The sequence below is a fragment of the Prionailurus viverrinus genome, chromosome X (genome assembly GCF_022837055.1).
Source record: "Prionailurus viverrinus isolate Anna chromosome X, UM_Priviv_1.0, whole genome shotgun sequence".
NCBI classification, from domain to species: domain Eukaryota; kingdom Metazoa; phylum Chordata; class Mammalia; order Carnivora; family Felidae; genus Prionailurus; species Prionailurus viverrinus.
Window position 1 is genome coordinate 53,327,902 of NC_062579.1, and position 20,810 is coordinate 53,348,711.

General features: G+C 47.7%; 1 protein-coding gene across 9 annotated transcripts in view; it reads left to right on the forward strand.

Moving 5' to 3' along the window:
• Positions 1 to 20,810, forward strand: part of NHSL2 (NHS like 2) — a 296,010-nt gene that overhangs the window by 185,519 nt on the left and 89,681 nt on the right. For 6 of the 9 annotated variants that reach the window (XR_007148892.1, XR_007148891.1, XR_007148893.1 and 3 more), the window contains exon 1: positions 13,999 to 14,509. Coding sequence is in view for 6 of the 9 variants with exons in the window: in XM_047843555.1 (XP_047699511.1) it covers positions 14,467 to 14,509 (43 nt within the window). In the remaining 3 variants the exon portion in view is untranslated. Of the gene's footprint in view, positions 1 to 13,998; positions 14,510 to 20,810 lie in introns of those variants that run through there. The other 3 variants (XM_047843556.1, XM_047843558.1, XM_047843557.1) reach the window with 2 other exon arrangements.

Sequence of the window (20,810 nt, forward strand, 5' to 3'; positions counted from 1 at the left end):
TCCAGAACAGAATGATGGGCAACTCTCAACACAAGCAACCGAGGAGTAAGAGCCAAAGCAGGATGCATTCAGCAACAGGTACTCTCTTCCCTTCCCTCCTTTTTCTGGGGCTTCTACAGCAAGGGCCTCCCCAGCTGCAGCCAAGCGGGGCCCCTGACCCTTGGCGTGACTTGCAGGGGCTGGCAGGGGGCGGGGAGAGAGCCCGAGGGAGATGTGGGTGTACTCTCAGCTCCGCTGCTCCCGCGCCAGCCCGAATTGCATAAGTCAGAGCTCCCTGAGCTGACAAGGGCCAGCTTCTTTGCCAACAACCCCATGTAGCCTCTGGAGGGTGGCTGGAGCGTCAGGGAAGTGAGCAACGTGCCTTGGACTGAAGTTTATTGCTAGGATTGTGCTTTCTGTCTGGATCCAATAGGCAAAGACCTGCAACCATACATGGCTTATCCTTTATGAGACTCCTTTGTTATTCAAACCTTCATCTCCCCCCACCCCCCCACCCCCACCTAGCACTGTACACCTACACCTCTCCTGGCTTTACCTCATATGCTGCATGCACGGAATGATCCAGATGAATCTGTTTCTTGCTGTGTAATGCCCTGCCCCCACCTCCTGCCCCAGCCCTGGAGGAGGAGAGCTTTCCTCATTGCATGGGTGAGAGGAGCATGTGTCAGTCTTGAGCTTGTGGCCTTCCCACCCTGGGCGTGCCCCGCTTCATCCCTGGGCACTCTCCAGACATAGACTTGAGGGTGCTGGCATACTTCCTCCCAACGGCCTCTTCCCGGGTGCCAACAGTATGGAAATCAGGGAGACAGAATCTGGAGACAACTTTTCCTAGCTTGCCTTCCCAAGCAGTGCAAGAGTAATGTGGATGAAACTTCTCTTGCCCATTCACCCCCCTCCCCCCACCAACTGTTTTCCCTCCTGCCTAATCCTTGGCCACTTGGGAAGTACCTTCCACTGCTATCTCAGATCAGGCCACATGCAGTAGGACCAGGGGTACCTTCCCTGCCCTCCTCCTTCCATCTTGACGGTGCCCCCTCTCTCCCTTCTCAGTGCTCCTCCTCACAGAAGAAGTCCATGGTGTTCTCTGGACCCATTCAAGAGGCCCACATCCACTGTTCGGGCCAGTGGGAAGGAAAGGAAAGTTTTTACCAAGTGTAACTCAAGTTTACAGTAAGAAAGCAGCACACAGATTGGTGTCTTGCCGAAAGCCTACCTTGTTCAGGACCAGAGAGTTGCCTCTGCCTTTTCCTGGGAACTCAGCTGGCCGAGTGGTTAAGGGGAGTCATTCAGGGCCAGCCAGTCCTAGAGGTGGCTCTAGAATGGGGGTCTCACAGGGTGTAGGGGCAAGGGAAACTACAGAAAAGCAACTTGGGATGTGCTGACAGGCAGGGTAACTGCCACTGGGGTCCACCTGTCAGAGCTGGGCCTGATTTGACCTCCTAAGGGGGCTTAATTTGAGCACCTGTGGGGCACTGAGCCAGCAGCAAAGGTTCTGGGCACTGAGTTTTCTTTGGAATCTTCTGGGGACATACTCTTCTAAGGCCACTATTAAGTGAATGGCCCAGCCACCACCTCATAGCATCCTGCTTCTCTGCCACAGAACTGGAGGCTCACGGCCCACTGGTGTTAAATGGAGATACTGTGCAGCCCAGTACAGGAGCTTGAGGATAGCTTTCCACATAACTGCTGGTGCTACAGCTTGGGACAGTTACTGGCTGCTATTTCATTTCTTAGAAATTGCTCTGTGTCTTCAGTGCCAGCTCCAATCCAGGGTCATCCTGGAAGCAGTAGCTGCTGCACCAGCTTCTGGCAGCATGAGGAGGTAGCCTCATGAGTACTTCTCCCTCCCTCTCTCATTTTGCCTCCTGGCCCTCGCCATTCCCCAGCACTGCACCAGCTCACTCACCATCCCTAGGCAGTCTCAGAAGCCTTGGTTGAACACTCAGTCCCACTGAGCTAACTAGAGAAGGAACTGGTTAGCCTCTCAGCCCCAGGCTGCCCGCTAACTGGTCAAGGAGAAGAGATAAGCACAGGAAACAGTCAGCTAGTGGTCTCAGGGAGGAGGTGAGGCCTGATCACAGGAGGTAGGTCTGTCCTAAGGTCACCAGGAAAAGCTCATAGAGGAAGAAAGCACCTCTTCCATTGCCCACCCTTACATGCAAATGTCCTTTCTTCAGAGCTCTGACTCGGGCCTGCAACTGCTCTTACCCTCTCCCCTGGAAGTCAAGGCCACACTTGGAGACCACTTCCATGGGCTTAGCCTCCACATCTCTATTCCCAGTTCAAACTAACAGTCAACTGCTCCATCTCCACCCAAGTGTCCCACAAGGACCTCACAGTCAGCTAAGCACATCTTGCACTACCCTCCACCAGTGCAAAGAGGCTCCCCTTTCTCTCATCCATTTTCTCTTGGTGATACCACCATCTCTCTAGTAACCCAAACTAGAAAGTAGTCACCCTTTGCTCTTTTTTTTCTCTCCCTCACACTTAAAATTTTCATCCATCCATCCATCCATTCATTCCAAAAGTATTTTTTGTTGAGTCTTCCTCTGAGACCTGGTAGTCCCTCCTCTTAGCCCACTGTCACTGTGAGTCCAGACCTTTGTTACCTCTGATCTGTTCCAGAACTGGGCTCCCTGCCTCCACCTTTGCCCTTCTCTTGGCCATGCCTAGCACAGCCAGCCACCAGAGTGATCTGCCCCTGCACTCTCTTGCTATGAACCTAAGGCTTGCTCATTTGGGGCAGAGAGATCAGGTTTGCCCCCATTGTGTGCCCTGGTTGTCCCAGGAGGCCCAGGGGATCACTTGCATGTGATATAGACAAAACTTTTTTTTTGTTTTTACCTTTCAGAGTTCTGTATATATTTTAATGTGTATCAGAAAAAATATAACTAGCAAATCTAAACCATGGTTTCTCATATATTTTTTATTAGGGCAAGATTAAGTATTTTAAAGGGAGGAGTCTTATTAAATAAAATAACTAAGTAAATAGTAGTACAGGTGGTGCATGGAAATGGAAAAAAAGTTGAAAATGTGAGACACAATTGCCTGAGGTTTGGGAAGCACCAGTTTCTAAGGGTAAAGTATATGTTCTGTAGCATTTCGTGGACACTTTCCATGATTAGACCCACCTACCTCTCCAGCCTTACCTCCTGTCACTTCCTTTTGAATTTGATGATCTAGCCATCTTGAATGACTTGTGGTTTTCCAAATACACCATGCCCATTCAACACTTCCATGCTCTCACAAATGCACTTTCTTTTGCCTGGAACACTCCCACTGCCCCCTCTAACCATCCCCTCCCATCTTCTGTTAGCAATTTCCTATTCATCCTTCAAAAGCCTGACTGGCTGTCTCCTCTTCTCTGAAGGCTTCCCCGACAGATCTCCTTCCTCCATACAAAATTAATTAACAGAATTCATCCTTCCCTCCTCTGTACTAATTTGGTACTGTGTACATATGCTGGCATGGTCTTTTCAATGTACTTTTCATCTGTCTTTTTTTAATTAAGATTTTATTTATTTTGGGGCACCTGGGTGGCGCAGTCGGTTAAGCGTCTGACTTCAGCCAGGTCACGATCTCGCGGTCCGGGAGTTCGAGCCCCGCGTCGGGCTCTTGGCTGATGGCTCAGAGCCTGGAGCCTGTTTCCGATTCTGTGTCTCCCTCTCTCTCTGCCCCTCCCCCGTTCATGCTCTGTCTCTCTCTGTCCCAAAAATAAATAAACGTTGAAAAAAAATATGAACAAAAAGATTTTATTTATTTTTAAGTTTATTTACTTCGAGAGAGAGAGATAACACAAGCAGGGGAGGGGGCAGAGAGAAGGAGAGACAGAATCCCAAGCAGGCCTCGTGCTATCAGTGCATAGCCCAATACGGTGCTTGAACCCATGAACCATGAGATCATGACCTGAGCCGAGATCGAGTCAGACACTTAACCGATTGAGCCACCCAGGTGCCCCAAGATATTATTGTTTTAAGAGCGATTTTAGGTTTGCAAAATTGAGGATAAGGTATAGAGATTTCCTATATACCCCCCAACCCCACACACGCACAACCTCCCCCATGATCAACATCCCCCACCAAAGTGGGACATTTGTTGCAATTGATAAAACCTATACTGACACATCGTTATCGCCCAAAGTTCATAGTTTACATTACAGTTCATTCTTGGGGTTGCATATTCTATGGGTTTGGACAAATGTATGATGGCATGTACCCATCATTATAGTATCGTACAGAGTATTTTTACTTCTCTAAACATCTTCTGTGTTCCACATACTCCTCCCTCCTTTACCCATCCCCAAACCCCAGCAGCCACTGCTCTTTTTACTGTCTTCCATGGTTTTGCTTTTCCCACAATGTCATATAGAGTTGGAATCATACAGTATGTAGCCTTTTCAGATTGGCTTCTTTCAAGCATTGCCATTTTGAAGGGGGAGGGGCAGGGGAAGAGAGAGAATCTCAAGCAGGTTCCATGCCCAGTGCGGAGCCCAATGTGGGGCTCAATCTCACAACCATGAACTCATGACCTGAGCCAAAATCAAGAATCAGACACTTAACCACTTAATCTGAGACACCCAGGCACCCCTCAAGCATTGCCTCAAGGTTGTTGTTACATGCTTATCTCCTCTAGTAAAATGTGAGCTTTTCGATGAAAAAGGCTAACACTTGTTTACCAAAAGGTGGGAAAGAGCCATTGAGCAGACCTTGGAAGGCTTGAATTCTTTTTTATTTTTTATTTTTTATTATATGAAATTTATTGTCAAATTAGTTTCCATACAACACCCAGTGCTCATCCCAAAAGATGCCCTCTTCGATGCCCATCACCTATCCTCCCCTCCCTCCCACCCCCATCAACCCTCAGTTTGTTCTCAGTTTGTTCTCAGTTTTTAACAGTCTCTTGTGCTTTGGCTCTCTCCCACTCTAACCTCTTTTTTTTTCCTTCCCCTCCCCCATGGGTTTCTGTTAAGTTTCTCAGGATCCACATAAGAGTGAAAACATACGGCATCTGTCTTTCTCTGTATGACTTATTTCACTTAGCATCACACTCTCCAGTTCCATCCATGTTGCTACAAAGGGCCATACTTCATTCTTTCTCATTGCCACGTAGTACTCCATTGTGTATATGAACCACAATTTCTTTATCCCTTCATCAGTTGATGGACATTTAGGCTCTTTCCATAATTTGGCTATTGTTGAGAGTGCTGCTATAAACATTGGGGTACAAGTGCCCCTATGCATCAGCACTCCTGTATCAGAAGGCTTGAATTCTGGTATCTCTTGCCTGTGAACGAGCAGGGTGATCTTAGGCAACTCATTCGCCTCTGCTACCTTCATCCTTCAGCTATAAAAAGCCATGAATTCTTAAAAGACATCCTTAGCACACACACACACACACACACACACACACACCGCCCCCCCCCCCCCAAGGGTGGTTGGGAAGATGTGGTATGAGATAGCTAGGAAAGCTTTTAGAAAGTTGAACTTGCTTTTCAAATGAAATAAGAGTGATTATGATTGCAGATGGGGGAACACCGTGAGTCTTGCCCTAAGAATGGAACCAGTAGTGAGTCTGGTATGTTCAGGGGACCATGGGGAGCAGCCAGGCTGAGCCACTTCCAGCAACCAATGCAGCTGCAAAGCAGGTAAGAGTGCAGGTGGGGGTAGCACTAGGATGGATGTTCACAGCATGTAGAAGCCATAGGCTGCTTTGACACTGGGAAACCTTGCCTGCCAGGCTCATGAGTTGGAATTAATTTGCCACTACCTTTCATACCCCCTTCCACCTCTTGAGTAAATTGTAGCCCTGTTGCCCTATGAATCTGGATGGGGTGGGTGGCAATGTGTGCTAGTGCCACCTGAAGTACACAGCATGTGCATAGCTGTGCATACATGAACGACCTGTTTGAACATAGAAGGGAAAATGTATGCTAGCACTTTTCATCCACAACTTTACTTAACCCTCAGAACAGCCTCCAGGCAGGAATTGTTGATGCCATTTGACAGATGAGAAAACTGAGTCTCAGGAAGAGCGCTGTCCAAGGGTCTGATGACAAGGAAGTTGCAGAGCCAGGATTGGAGTCCAAGTCTGTCTGTCAGGCTTGTTCCTATCGCACCATGTGATGTGCTTCTCAGCATCTTTGCAACCATGGCAGGAGTTACTAACCTCGGAGACTGGGTGCAGTGAAAGGAGGGGTTCTGTGGCTTTGTTCTGGTAGGGCTAGCAAATCTCTGTAGTAACAAGGACTGCAATTCCCAGCCCAGTAGAAGCCCCACCATATGTCTGTGTGATGGCACGTTTGTGTTGTTGGAATAATTGAACTCATTGGAGGCTCTGTGTTGTGTCCAGAAACTGGAGCTGAAGATTCCTGAGCTAGCAAGAAAGTGGGGGCATACTTCAATTTAAGCCTAAACCAGGTGTGGAGAGGGGCTTTAGATGCAGAAAGAACTGGTACTGTGCTGCTTTCTGACCACCCCCAACCCAAGCAGCCATCCCTGTGCTGTGAGCAAGGTGACCTGTGCTTAAAGATGAAAATGAGTCCACTGTTCTCTGTACCTGAACAAAATGAGGAAATAATCTCATTGCATTTGTGAGGCGTTTTTGTAGTTGACCTGGCCCTTTCATATTCATAAGTTTATTGAATTCCCACAATCTTTGGAGAGCCTAGGTGGCTCAGTCAGTTAAGCATCCAACTTTGGCTCAGGTCATGATCTTACAGTTCATAGGTTCAAGCCCTATGTTAGGCTCTGTGCTGATAGCTCAGAGCCTGGCATTTGCTTCGGATTCTGTGTCTCCTCTCTCTCTGCCCCTCCTCCACTTGCTCTCTCTCTCTCTCTCTCTCTCTCAAAAATAAATAACTTTAAAAAAATTCCCACAATTGGGGCACCTGGGTGGCTCAGTTGGTTGAGCGTCCGACTTCGGCTCAGGTCATGATCTCATAGTTTGTGGGTTCAAGCCCCGCATCAGGCTCTGGGCTGACTGCTTGCTCAGAGCCTGGAGCCTGCTTCAGATTCTGTCTCCTTCTCTCTCTGCCCCTCCCCTGCTCACACTTTGTCTGACTCTGTTTCTCAAAAATAAATAAATGTAAAAAAAATTTTTTTTTAATTCCCACAATCTTTGATTTCAGCATGATGGATGCTAAAGTGGGAGAGGCTTATGAGGGATTCAGGTGACCCCTATCCCCCTTGGGGGCCTTCTTCCCAAAGACATATTTCCTAACCTGACTTAATGAGCCCATTGGAAGGTGGTATGGAAGAAGTTGAAACTCTAGGCCACCAAAGTATTTTCTGGTTTTCCTCACCTCCCACAACTGATAGGAATGTTGGAGGTAGAGGCACGGGCCCTGGAGCTGGAGGTCAATCATGATAGTCACACATTTCCTGGCCTAGAAATGGAAGGAAGCAAAAAGTGGGTATAAAAAAGTTACAATGGCCCACCTAATGTCAAATAACAGGGAAATGGCTAAGTAAATCCAATGCATACCATCTCACTGAAGTATGATAGAGCCGTAAAGAGCTAATTACTGGGTCGGCTTGGAAACTTTGTCAATGTTGATAATGAGTATGCCATATAAAAGGCACAACACAAAATTGTATCTATGCTGAGCTTTACATACCCTGTAAAAAGTATGTCTGCACAGGAGCAAGGACTAGAGGGGAATTGTGGAAAAAGCAAAACTTGATTTATTGTGAGTGGCAGGCTTGTTGGTGAATTATTCTTTCCCTTAGATTTCCATTAATGTTGTTATAATGTCATTTATGCAAAGAAAAAATAAAAACCATTAACATATAGAACAATTGCACTGGCAAATCATTCTGTCAAGCTGAGAAACCAAAGCATATCATTTCTCTGAGCCAGCAAACACACTTGAAAGACATCAGTGCAAGAGGAAATGCCTCTTTTTATGGGAAGCAGCCACGGAGAATAGGGAAATGTGTGATTTAGTGTGAAAATCCCCAGGTTTGAATCCAAGCCCTGGGCCTTACTTTGAGTCTTCGGGGGAAGTTATTTCACCCCTTAATGTATCTGTGGTTTCTTCATCTGGAATGTGAGGATACTAATAACAGCTGCCACCACCTCACAAAGCTGTAGTACAGAACAAATGATATAGGATGTCTCACAGGGCTTTGTGAGGTGGGAAATGCTGCACAGTGTAAAGCCTTATCATGGTATATATACAAATATTTTGAGACAAAAGCACTAGATACTGTTTGCCACTGTCCCACCTCTGTTGGCAACAAAGCTAGGTTGGCCTGTGCTGCTAGGTGGCTTCTCAGGTGGTATCCACTTTGTCTTCTCTGAGTGCTGGGTGCCGCTGACATTTGATTAAGCAAGTAAAGCTTTCCAGTTTTAGCCATGGTTGGGGAATAATTGGGAAATATCGTGGGCTTGTGTCCTCCTCTAAAATGCTTAAACTTCATGGAGAGAAGATTAGAATAATTGATAAAGAACATGGTCAAGACCCCTTCAGCTGTTCGGATTCTCAGCCACACTTGGCCATGTCCTAGCCGTACGCCTTCAGACAAGTGACCTAAGCTCTCAGAGTGTCCAGTACTTCCTTGGTCTGGAGGAATTTGTAGTGCCTACCTTAGTGTGGCGGTGAGGATGAAATGAGGTGCCGGCATGCAGTGAGTAAGGAGCATGGGTGCGCTGCCTTTATTACTGCTTAGAACTGTCAGAATAGGAAAGATCCCTAGGCATCACCTAATCCAGGGCTTCTCAACGAGTGCCAAGAGGGGTGTGGAGGGAGTCTTGGGGGGCACAGTGTGTATATATTATTATTTTTGTGTGTCAGCATTGAAAAATCTTCTGTGAGACAGGGCGCCTGGATGGCTCTCAGCCCGTTAAGCATCCGACTCTTGATCTCAGCTTAGGTCTTGATCTCAGGGTTATGAGTTCAAGCCTCACATTGGGCTCCATGCTGGGCACAGAGCCTACTTAAAAATAATCTGTGGGAAAAACCGACTTTTTGTCTAGCATGGTGCAACCCAGGTGCTTTTTTTTTTAATATGAAATTTATTGTCAAATTGGCTTCCATACAACACCCAGTGCTCATCCCAACAGGTGCCCTCCTCAATACCCATCACCCACCCTCCCCTCCCTCCCATCACCCATCAACCCTCAGTTTATTTTCAGTTTTTAAGAGTCTCTTATGGTTTGCTTCACTCCCTCTCTAACTTTTTTCCCCCTTCCCCTCCCCCATGGTCTTCTGTTAAGTTTCTCAGGATCCACATATGGAACACATATGGTATCTGTACCATATGGTACAGATGTGAAAACATATGGTATCTGTATTTCTCTCTGTATGACTTATTTCACTTAACATAACACTCTCCAGTTCCATCCATGTTGCTACAAAGGGCCATATTTCATTCTTTCTCATTGCCATGTAGTATTCCATTGTGTATATAAACCACAATTTCTTTATCCATTCATCAGTTGATGGACATTTAGGCTCTTTCCATAATTTGGCTATTGTTGAAAGTGCTGCTATAAACATTGGGGTACAAGTGTCCTTATGCATCAGCACTCCTGTATCCCTTGGGTAAATTCCTAACAGTGCTATTGCTGGGTCATAGGGTAGGTCTATTTTTAATTTTTTGAGGAACTTCCACACTGTTTTCCAGAGCGGCTGCACCAGTTTGCATTCCCACCAACAGTGCAAGAGGATTCCCATTTCTCCACATCCTCTCCAGCATCTATAGTCTCCTGATTTGTTCATTTTGGCCACTCTGACTGGCGTGAGGTGATAGCTGAGTGTGGTTTTGATTTGTATTTCCCTGATAAGGAGCGACGTTGAGCATCTTTTCATGTGCCTGTTGGCCATCTGGGTGTCTTCTTTAAAGAAGTGTCTATTCATGTTTTCTGCCCATTTCTCCACTGGATTATTTGTTTTTCAGGTGTGGAGTTTGGTGAGTTCTTTATAGATTTTGGATACTAGCCCTTTGTCCGATATGTCATTTGCAAATATCTTTCCCCATTCCATTTGTTGCCTTTTAGTTTTGTTGATTGTTTCCTTTGCAGTGCAGAAGCTTCTTATCTTGATGAGGTACCAATAGTTCACCTTTGCTTTTAATTCCCTTACCTTTGGAGATGTGTCAAGTAAGAAATTGCTGTGGCTGAGGTCAGAGAGGTTTTTTCCTGCTGTCTCCTCTAGGGTTTTGATGGTTTCCTGTCTCACATTCAGGTCATTTATCCATTTCGAGTTTATTTTTGTGAATGGTGTAAGAAAATACAACCCAGGTATTTTAATAAAAGTGAGATACATGTTTGGAAACCACCTGTCTCCCACAAAACTTTCATTGTATAGACCCACAGAAGTAAGGTGATGTGCCCAAGGTTACCCAGCGACAGAGATTAACATTGGCCACAGTCCATCTGCTCTCCCCCTACCGCACTGCAGTCACCGCTGCCCACCACTCTCCAGTCACCACACTGTCCCTATGCCCTCTGGGATTTCCTCATCACCATGGAGATGCCCTGTGCCACATGGCCATATCCATATGACCATTATCAAGCTGGGAGAAACCAGACAAAGCTCTGACATTGAGAATAAGCAAAAACGATGTTTGAGATAACAAGGAAAGATGTCCCTGGTAGGAGGTCCTGTACACTGACAGGTCAGCTCCACATTACCTCCAGGCAGTATTTCCAAACAATCTGAGCTAATGCGGCCTCCTAAGTGCCCTCTGCATCCCTGTGGAGTAAATGGTCTTTGATGAAACCTTCATCTCTCTCAATAGCAGATTTTCTATTTAAAAAGTCAATCTCCTGTCAAATTCTCCAGGAGCACAGATGGAGGGGTGTGGGGACCTGGGAGCTGGATAAAGCTCTCAATTTCTCCTTGTCATGTGGGTGGAGTGTGTTGTTTGAGTCTGCTTTCTGGCATTGGGAATGGTGGCACGGAGACACCTCTATGAATTCCTCTTGTGAAGTTTGTAGACCTGGGGGTCGGGCAGGTGCTGTGTAGGCCCCTTAGGCTTGCCTCAGAAAAGATGTGCCCCTCTCCTGTGCCACATAGGAGATAAAAGACACGTACCATCTCTAGCATACTGCTCCTTTGAAATATTCTGACCCATCCAGCATCCTGGGGTCTTGCTCCTGCTTCCGGGACCTGACTTCTGGAATTTCTGGCTTCTGTGACTTAGCTCCTCACAGTTCTGCCCTGGCTTTCATTGCTGAACACTGATGCCTCCACCCTCAGCCTTTCCATACTCTTGACTACCTTCATCCCTGCACCATGACTATCTTGCTGGACATGTGCCCCAGCCTTTGGTTCTGTCACCAGCTCCCTCCTACTCTCTGGTTGTTGCAGGGCCTGGCTTGGGGTACAGGAGCTGTCTTCTCAGAGTAAAGAGCAAAAGTGGAAAACTTGAGTTCTCTTTTGGTGGCCACAGAGCCCAACCAACACCACTGGTTTTTAGGATGAAGACAGCCTCCATCCCTACCATCGCCAGGCCTCCAACCACCCAAACGTGAGATCTGTGTTATGGAAACTGACACACACCAACCATTTCCCCACCCAGGGACAATAGTTTGCCCTGACTCACACCCAAAGAACTGAAAACCCTGAGTTGAGGGAACAAAAGGCAAATATCAGCCAAGGAGACAAGACTAATTTGTAGATTCTTCCCATCCCAAACACCATGGCTCTGGTCATGCATGATGGTGGCTTCCTACCACAGCAACAGCAGGCAACTCCTGACCAGAGAGGCCCAGATGAGAAGTGACTGCTGAGGTTGATGACACATTCAGCCCTATGTGAGGTGAGCCAGGGATGGTAACTGATGGGAGATCAAGCTGAGGATAAAACCAATAACATTTCTGAAGGGATACCCTCCTGAGGCTCAGGTAGAGGTCCAGCAGGTCTGGGAGGGATAGTAGAAGACACAGGCCAGCCCCAGCATATCTTCTTCCGAGCCAAGCAGCATTCTAAGTGCTTTGCAGGTATTAACACATTTGATCACAACAACCTTAGAGTATAGGTAATTTTATTAAGCCTCATAAAGGAGATATATAGATTAGAAATGGCAAATTATATAACAAACATATTAATTAGACATTGAGGCTCAGAGGAGTTAAGTAACTTGTCCAAGGGCACACAGGTGAGACTGGGATTTGAGTCCAGGCAGTAGGGCTTCCAGATCTGTCTTCTTAGCCACTATGCTAATCTGTCAACATGAGGGAGCTAAGACAGTCAGGCTACCTTTGCCCTCCACCGGGCTAAGACTGGACTTCAGTTTCTGCTAAGAATTAGTGTGATGGTTAGCAACCTGGAGAGACTGTAAACACTATCAATGCCTGGGATCCATGACAGAAATTCTGGTTCAGTTGGTCTGAGATGAAGTCCAGCCTGTGGGGAATGTGGAGGTCAGGGTGAGCAGCAGTTTGGGGGGAAGCTCCTTGACTTGAAAACACACAGCATCTCTCCCATCCTGACAAACATCTACCTCCCAGCTCTTCCTCACCCTCTAGCTATGGCCCTATCTCTTTCCTAACTACAACCAGACTTCCTGAGAGGTGTCTCCACTCCCCTCCCATTTCCCTCCTTAACCTGCTGTGGGTAGGCTTCCAGGAAGCCAGCCTTGCAAGGTTACCCTTTTAGTGTTGACACAGTGAACATTCACTGGTTGGGCCTCAGCTTACTTAAATCCTTGAATGTAGTTGATGACATCAACGGTCCTTGCTTCTAGAAACTAACCTTCTCCCAACTCTGGGGGCATAATGCATTCTCCTTGTCTGGGAGTTTCACCCATCATTTTATTTTTTTAAAAAATTTTATATTTATTTTTGAGAGAGAGAGGGTGAGGGAAGGGCAGAGAGAGAGGGAGACACAGAATCTGAAGCAGGCTCCAGGCTCCAAGCTGTCAGCACAGAGCCCAATGCAGGGCTTGAACCCACAAACTGTGAGATCATGACCTGTGCCAAAGTTGGACACTTAACTGACTGAGCCACCCAGGCACCCTTCACCAATCTTTTTAGATGGCTTTTTGTACCAAGCCATACACATTTAAATTCTGAAGATGGGGCCTCTAGAGACCCTCAGCCCTGCCCCTGTCCCTTCCTTTAGGGAGTTGAGAGTCTAGTCAGTACCAGAGGTACTCAGTACCCTTAAGGTAACAAGGTGGTTCCCCCAGGAGAAGCCCTAACTCCTTTCCTCAAGCTACTTCCCTGTCTCTCTGCATCTCTGGCAAAAATGAGAAAGAGAACAAAGCTCCTGCTAATTCTCTTTCTACCCTGTGAGCAAGAACCCAGGATGGGTTCCCTTCCAAGACAGTTGATTATGAGACAAGGTGTGGTTTGTCTGCCTGTGCTCATTTTGACAGTATGGTCATGGAATCCCTTTGTAATGAGCTTCTGGCACAGGTGAGTTTTTCCTGGATTCTTGTCCTTCTGAACACACAGAAACAACTTTGAACAAGATATGTTTTAAATGTTTTAAAACCAATGATTCTTTCATGCTTTCTGTCCTGGGAAATAGACTTTGCTAGAATCTGCAATATGCTAACAGTGTGGAGGTAGGAGAAGCGGTGAAGAAGGCCAGCAGGGTTCTCCACGTGATGCCATAGAGAGCAAGGTTGGACTCTGAATCTCACTATTCTCTGGTTGTTGGACCTTGGCAAAGCCTCTTTCCCTCTCTGAGCCTTAGCTTTCTCCCCTCTTATTGGGATTCGTCATCATTAGCTCCTGTGCCAGTAGTGAGGATGTTGGGAGATGACCTCTACGTGCTGTAGGCATGATCCTCTGCCAGAGTAGGCACTCGCTAAAAGTTGGGGAAACTGAATTGAATTGCATTCAACCGTGGTGCACAAGCTTGTTCTGGGCCAGAGAGAAAGTGTGTGTGTGTGTGCAAGAGAGACCTGCAAAAAACAAGGCCTATCTCTGTGCAAGTCTCTCCTCTGGGAAGGAAGGGGCCCACACAGTGACAATAGACCAGGGGCGCTGACTCAGACAGCCAGTTCCTGCTCATTTCCCCTCACTGCAGGACAGCGGCTGGGCCGAACAGGAGGTCAGCCTTCTGTGGGGCTCTGACTCGGGCCTTTGGCTGGGAACCTTCCCTAGAGAAAGACAAAACCAACTCACAGACAGCTCCCCTCACCTGTCTGCTGTGGTGGGGCCCTCTGGACCAGTGTGGCTGTGGGTAGGCACTGGGGGCAGAAGGAAGTGGGAAAGTGGAGAAAGGAACCTTGCTTGTTGAATCCAGCATTTCTTTCCCTGGGCTGTGTAGCCCAGGAACAACTTCGCAGGCAACAGACCATGTAACTGATGGGGCCAAACTGATCCAGCTAGGGTGCAGGGAAACGGAGTTCAGAAAGAGTCCCTGGGTACCCACTGAGGAGCCTGGGGACACGGCTCTGAACAGCGTGGAAACTTTTGACTCCCTGCCCCCAGCGTGGACCCACAACACACTTCTCCCTCGCATGAGAATTTGCTGGATGTGGAGTCTTGGTCATCCATACCACTAGGATGGAGAGAGCCGAGTCTGTCACCCTCTTCTGGAGCCGGGGAGGTGAGTCTTCTGGGGGAGGAGGGTCGCATGCTCAGCGGAGGGGAGAAGGGAAGGAATTGGGGCCCGTTGTTGAGGAGGAGGGGCTTTGTGCACTCAGAGCTATCCTGAGGCAGGCTGGGCCATCTTGTAGTAATGTGGGTTCCCTTAGTACTACCAGTATGCAAGGAGGGGCAGGATGAATTCAAATTTGGGTGGCTCTGGAGGAGGAGAGGGTGGATGTGATCACATCCCAACCCTGATAAAGGAATAATAAAAGTGACCAACAAGTCATTAGTGTGTATATAAGAAATACTGTATCCCTTATTTTCTATAAATCGACTAACATACTTTCTGCTCATTTGGATGGTGGCAAATGCCATCTCAATCTTGGGGCTTTACCCACCTCCTGGACTCCTGCTGAAATGCTGATTTTTTTTTTCAATACCAAAGCATGGGGGCAGGGAGGAGCAGGAAAGGGATGCCTCTCAATGGTCACCTGTTCACACATGCTACTAGCAAAGGACCGAGTGCCTTCTAATTTCAGTTCCAGCCAGATCTCCTGGAGGTAGGGTGGAATACAGTTCAGAGTCCTGAGGCGCACCAGTTCTCCTCTCTGGCTTGGGTGAAGAGAATGAGCCGGGACAAGGGAGGTGACACTGCAGTTGTCTGCCCTTGAAAATTGTACTGGAGGCTATAGACGGCTGCAGAGGTAGCTGGCAGGACACACTGTGAGTCCCTGTTGTGTCTCTGGGGTTCTAGTTGGTCCTTTGTGGCAGGAATATACTCAAGAGGAGTTTGTGAGCTAAGGTAGTTTGACAGGCACAACAATAGGACTGAGAAAAAAATACTGTGAGAACCACACGCTGTTTGGCATGGAGAAGAATCACAAGACAGTGGTCTTTGGTCTTCAGGCCTTTGAAGGGATGTCACAGGGTGAAGAGAGTAGATGGGTCAAAGGGGGCTCAGGTGGCACAGCTGAAGCCTGGAGATAAAGAAGGATTTTCAAACAGATTCTCCATAGGCTGTCTTGAAAAGGAGTGAGGGGTCTGGGTGTCTTTGGACAGGTTGCCTTTCTATTTTTAATGTTTATTTATTTGGGGGGATAGAGGGGCAGAGAGAGGGAGAGAGAGAATCCCAAGCAGTCCCCAAGCCATCAGCATGAGCCCAATGTGGGGGTCTCAAACTCACGAACCTGAGTTGAAATCAAGAGTCGGATGCTTAACCGACTGAGCTACCCAGGCAAGGTTGCCTTTCTCACAGTCATCAGGCCAGCCCTTGGGAAGACAAGGGCAAGTGAGAACTGGCTTTCCTCTTCTGCAGCAGAGGGGCGGGGTGAGGGCAGGAGGGGGGGGGGAGGGGGGAGGAGGGGGGAAGCTCCGCCCTCCCCCAGGATGCAGGCCAGGCCCCACCCTGCAGTGGACTCCCCTCCCCCCACCTCTACAGCTACCTCCCTGGCACCCTGACTCTCTCCCTCCCACTGGGCTCCCTGCTTCCACTCTTGCCCCCCTCCAGCCATTGTCCACTCTTCAATCAGAGCACAACTTTACAGAACAGACCCGGCTGCTCAAAATCCTCCCATGGCTGCCCACTGTCCATTGGTGAAAGTCAAGATAGATTTATTTCTCTTCTTTTTTGCTTCCTTGCTACTCTCTAAAAACAGAGCAGAGATAAGATCGTTTCTCACTCCCCAACACAGATCTGACATCTCATAAATTTATACCCTGGACAACTGGAAAAGGCTATATTTAACCTTCTGCCTTGTAGCTTTTAATGGAGGGACTTGCTTCAGGCACTGCCTTCTAACACCACAGGAGACCAGAACCTTTTCTTTGTTCTCTGCAGGCCAAAGACAGCCTCTGCCTTCAGCTGGGTGATGCAGGCTGCTTGGCCAGCCACCCGCCCCAGAACACCCACCACTCCCCCTCTCCAAGTGAAGGAGGTTCCCTTCCCAACCCCTGGAGGGTGCCCCCTCAGCTTTCATATCTGCAAATATTTGAAAGACTCCTTATGAACCCCATAGCTGGAGAAGTGGAACAACCGGTGAGCACAAGAATATGACAGAGGACAAGGCCAAGAGGTGTGAGCAGGGCTAGGGGAGAGAGCCAGGAGAGAAGCAAATGTACTTTCAGGGCTCTAGTTGTGGTTGTAGGAGAGGGAGAGGAAGGTATGCTAAGTAATGTGTCAGTCCTTGTAAGCAAAGCTTTGCAAGTCTTGCCTCATGTGATCCTCACACCAAACCTAGGAGGTAGGTACTATTATTGCCCACATCGTACTTCACTGAGGAGACTGGGGGTCAGATCAGTTCAGTGACTCACCCAACATCATACACAACTTGAAAGCAACAGAACTGGAGCGCCGGGGGGGGGGGGGGGGGGGGGGGGGGGGGCGGCGGGGGGAGGGCGCCTGTGTGGCTCAGTCGGTTAAGTGTCCAACTTGGGCTCAGGTCATGATCTCACAGTTCGTGGGTTTGAGCCCCATGTTGGACTCTGTGCTGACAGTGCAAAGCCTGCTTCGGAGTCCCTCTCTCCCTCGCTCTCTGCCCCACCCCACTCATACTTGCTCGCGCTCTCGCTCTCTCAAAGTAAATAAATAAACTTAAAAAAAAAGAAAGAAAGAAAGCAACAGAACCAAGATTGAGTCCAGGCCTGTCAAACTCCAAAGCCCAGTTGCTTTACACAGTCCCAAGATCTCCCTGGCTGAGTTGGCCCCGCCTTTTGGAGCAATTCTAATGTACTAATCTCCATGACTTCCTTGACTGTCTTTTACAAATGCTTGAGACCCCTGCAGGCTCTTTCCATATTGCCCACCACCCAGGCCCCCAGGCCCACCTCAAGCTCTTCCCTTAGTTGTGGAGCCCAGCCCCACAGATGATGTTTTTCGATGGTTCCCCTGAGCTCTGTCCTGATGGGCCGACTTCTTCCCACCTCTGCTTCCATACACTGTTCTCTTCTGCCTTGCAGATAGCAGCTACTGGACACAGTCACCTTAAACAATGAGCCATACTATCCTTTTCACTGTGTCTTCACCTGGACACCCAGCCTCCTGCCGCTGTCTCAGCCCCACCTCACCGCTTTGTCCTCCACAGTGTGGGGAATGAGAGTCACCACAGGCACTGGTTTGGAAACCTTCACTGGGCCAACAAAGGGGCAGCTACAGCAAAATGACTGCCCCAGAGCTAATGGACAAAGCAATAGAGTGGTAATAACAACCACATTTGTAGGGCACTTTATTGTTTACCAACTGGTTCCACAGTCAGCAGAGTAGTAGGGAAGGGAACTCCAAGGTGATCTTAATGGAACACAGTACAGCTTTATGGAACATTGAATTACATGGGGAGAAAATGATTCTTTCTCCCTTCTCTTTATGGCTTTCTGATTACATCAAAGAGAAGGTCTCAGTGTGGTGCTATTCTTCAGCCTCTGTAATGTTTGCTAATCTTCTTTTGGAACGGAGCTAGAGTGGGCCTCGGGCTCAAAGACACAGAAACAATGATATCTACATAAGATTTAATTACTCTGTTTCCATTGTGTTTATTTTTATAGCTACTTTCTCTTTGTGGCAAGTGAAACTCGTTTTGTTTTGGTTTTCGGTTGCCAAATAAAATTTCTTTTAATATAAATTTATCTAAGCAAAAAACGTTACTTCGAGAAGAAAGATTAAATGAATAGGAAATAGAACCAGTGGTGCCCAGATATGGCAAAGCTCACCCAAGTGGTACCTAAATGGCTGAAGCCTGGGCAACATTGGAATTGTCAGCATTGAGTTGACACAGGAATGCCATGGCATTTGATCAGGACCAAGTTCCTCGGCATGGCCTATAAGGCCCTGCATGGTCTACTCCTACTAGTGCCCTAGACTTCATTGTCCTTTACTCTCCTCCCTCCCCCACACTATACTTTTCCATGCCTGCTACCCTTTGAGCATGCTGTGCCCTCTGCAATGTCTCTCACACATGTCTTGTCTACCCATCTCACACAAATTTATTCTTCAAGACTCAGTTTAAATGGTACCTCCTCAGGGCACCTGGGTGGCTTAGTTGGTTGACCATCTGACTCTTGATTTCAGCTCAGGTCATGATCTCACAGGTCATGAGATTAAGCCCCGCATCAGGCTCTGGGCTGACAGTGCACAGCCAGCTTGGGATTCTCTCTCCCTCTCTCTACCCACCCCCACTCTCTCCCTCTCTCATGTGCACACTCTCTCTCACAAAAACAAATACACTTAAAAAAAATAAATGGTACCTCCTTTAGGAAGCTGTCCTTCAGCTAAGCACTAGGTTCATTTATTTCTCTATTATAATGTCTCTCCCATGGCTATAATTATTTGCTTATAGGCCAATATCTCCTACCATATTGATTCCAAATGCATTTTATAAGAAAAACTTACAGAGAGAGAAAGAGAAAGGGTAGGAGAGGGAATAAAAATGTAACTCTGAGTGAGGCCCATGCACAGTGATTGGGCCCTGGGGACTGTCACAGCTCCTGGAATCACTTGGAATTGAGGCTTTCCAGATGCCAAATCAGAGCTTACACAGACCACAAAGCCTATCTGGGGACTGCTGCTGGGGGGCTGTTGCAGGTCACATGTATTGGGGTGCCTTTGGGATCAACACCTAGGATCTAAAGGAAGGAGGTAGTACTGATTCAAGGGGGAAGTTGGCTGTGACACTGTCTTAATGAAAACCTCAGCTGACCCTACAAGAAATTCTGGAACTGGGTTGGCCCTTCAGAGTTGTTCTGAGTCAGGGTGAGGGGACCAGGTATAAATACCATGGCACATGGACCAGTCATTAGACACAGGCTGCCTCCAGGGAGGGAGCGTGGCCTTGAGCAAAGCAACCCCTTCCTCTCGGGAGGTGGCTGGGTAAGGCCCAAAAAGGACTGTCAGCCAGCAGCACTTGGTCCTGGGGGTACCTGGAGGGGCATCACTGTGTCTACCACAGGAACATCGTCAGCACCCCTGCCCTGAGGCTTCAGTGCTGGGGAGGCATGGAGAAGAGAACAGTGACTTGGAGGGCAGAGTGTGGCTGTCAAGAGTTAGTGACTGGAAGAGCCTAGTAAACATTTGTCAAAAGAATAAATGGCTGAGTAGGATGTTCTAGGCACTGTGTTTAGAGGTTAGGAGGACACAGAGATGAACAAGTCACAGGGAACTTCTGGTATAATTGGCATAACAGATACCTAGAGGCACTATTCCAAAACAAGGCGGTAAGTGCTACAATGTGTACTAAACCACTTTGTTCTTCCTTCTCTTGGAGGCCTTACCATAGGGAACCTTCTCGCAACCCTCTAAGGCCAGAATTACTGTCCTCACTCTGCACATGTGAAAACTGAGATCCAGGGATTTTTATTTAGAAGTCATTGCCGGTCCGAGCCCCCAAACCAGGCTGGTGCCCTGAACAGTCAGGCTTCATAGCTCATGCCCTCTCCCCTACACTGCCCAGCCCTTCTCAAAGCCATGTGTAGCCCTTTGCACTTTGAAAAGTGCTTACCACATCTATTTCATCTTGTCATAGCCCTGTGAGGGAGTACAATTAGGGTGTCAGAAGAAAATATCTTTTTACCTTTATTTTCTTAACCCACCTGGTATGCTTTCAGAAATAGATATATTCTGATCATATTTATAACAGTGACATTCTTTTTTATCCTGGCTTTCTTTTTTCCTACACATTCTCAACCACCTGTGAAAATCTCTCATTACACTCATCTGTTCTTCCATATCTTGCCTCAAAAGTGAGAAAATTGTGATCAAAATCCAGTTCCTTCTGAACTGTGAGAGGGGAAATGTTTTTTTTTTCCTCTTTTCATTTCAGCCTCACTCAAAAAGGCAAAACTTTATTGATTTGAAACATTAAAATGTATGAAGCCAAGAATATCTCTGATTTTATGTGTGATTAATAATCCAGGAGAGATTGGGGAGGCGGGGTTATATAGGCTGAATAACAGGCCACTTAGAGGCAACTAAAAATCTCCTTTGAGGAGCTGGGCCTTGAGTGGGGCAGCTGCTCCTTGCCCCACCCTGTACCCTCTCCCCACTTTTGTGCCCACCTTCCTCCTCAAACTCCAGGCCCAGTCTTTTCCTTCTCTTTATTCCCACTTAAAAGATTTCCCGTCAAATGTCAGTGTTGGCATGTTTTGAGGCTGTACAAAAAGAATTCTAGCCAATCTCCCAATGAGTTCCATTGCGGTCTGTCTGGTCCCAGAGGTCACCCAGAGCAAAGCTTTTCTCTAGAGTTTCCCTGGCAGAAACTATCACACTGTAGGGGCGCCTGGGTGGCGCAGTCGGTTAAGCGTCCGACTTCAGTCAGGTAGCGATCTCGCGG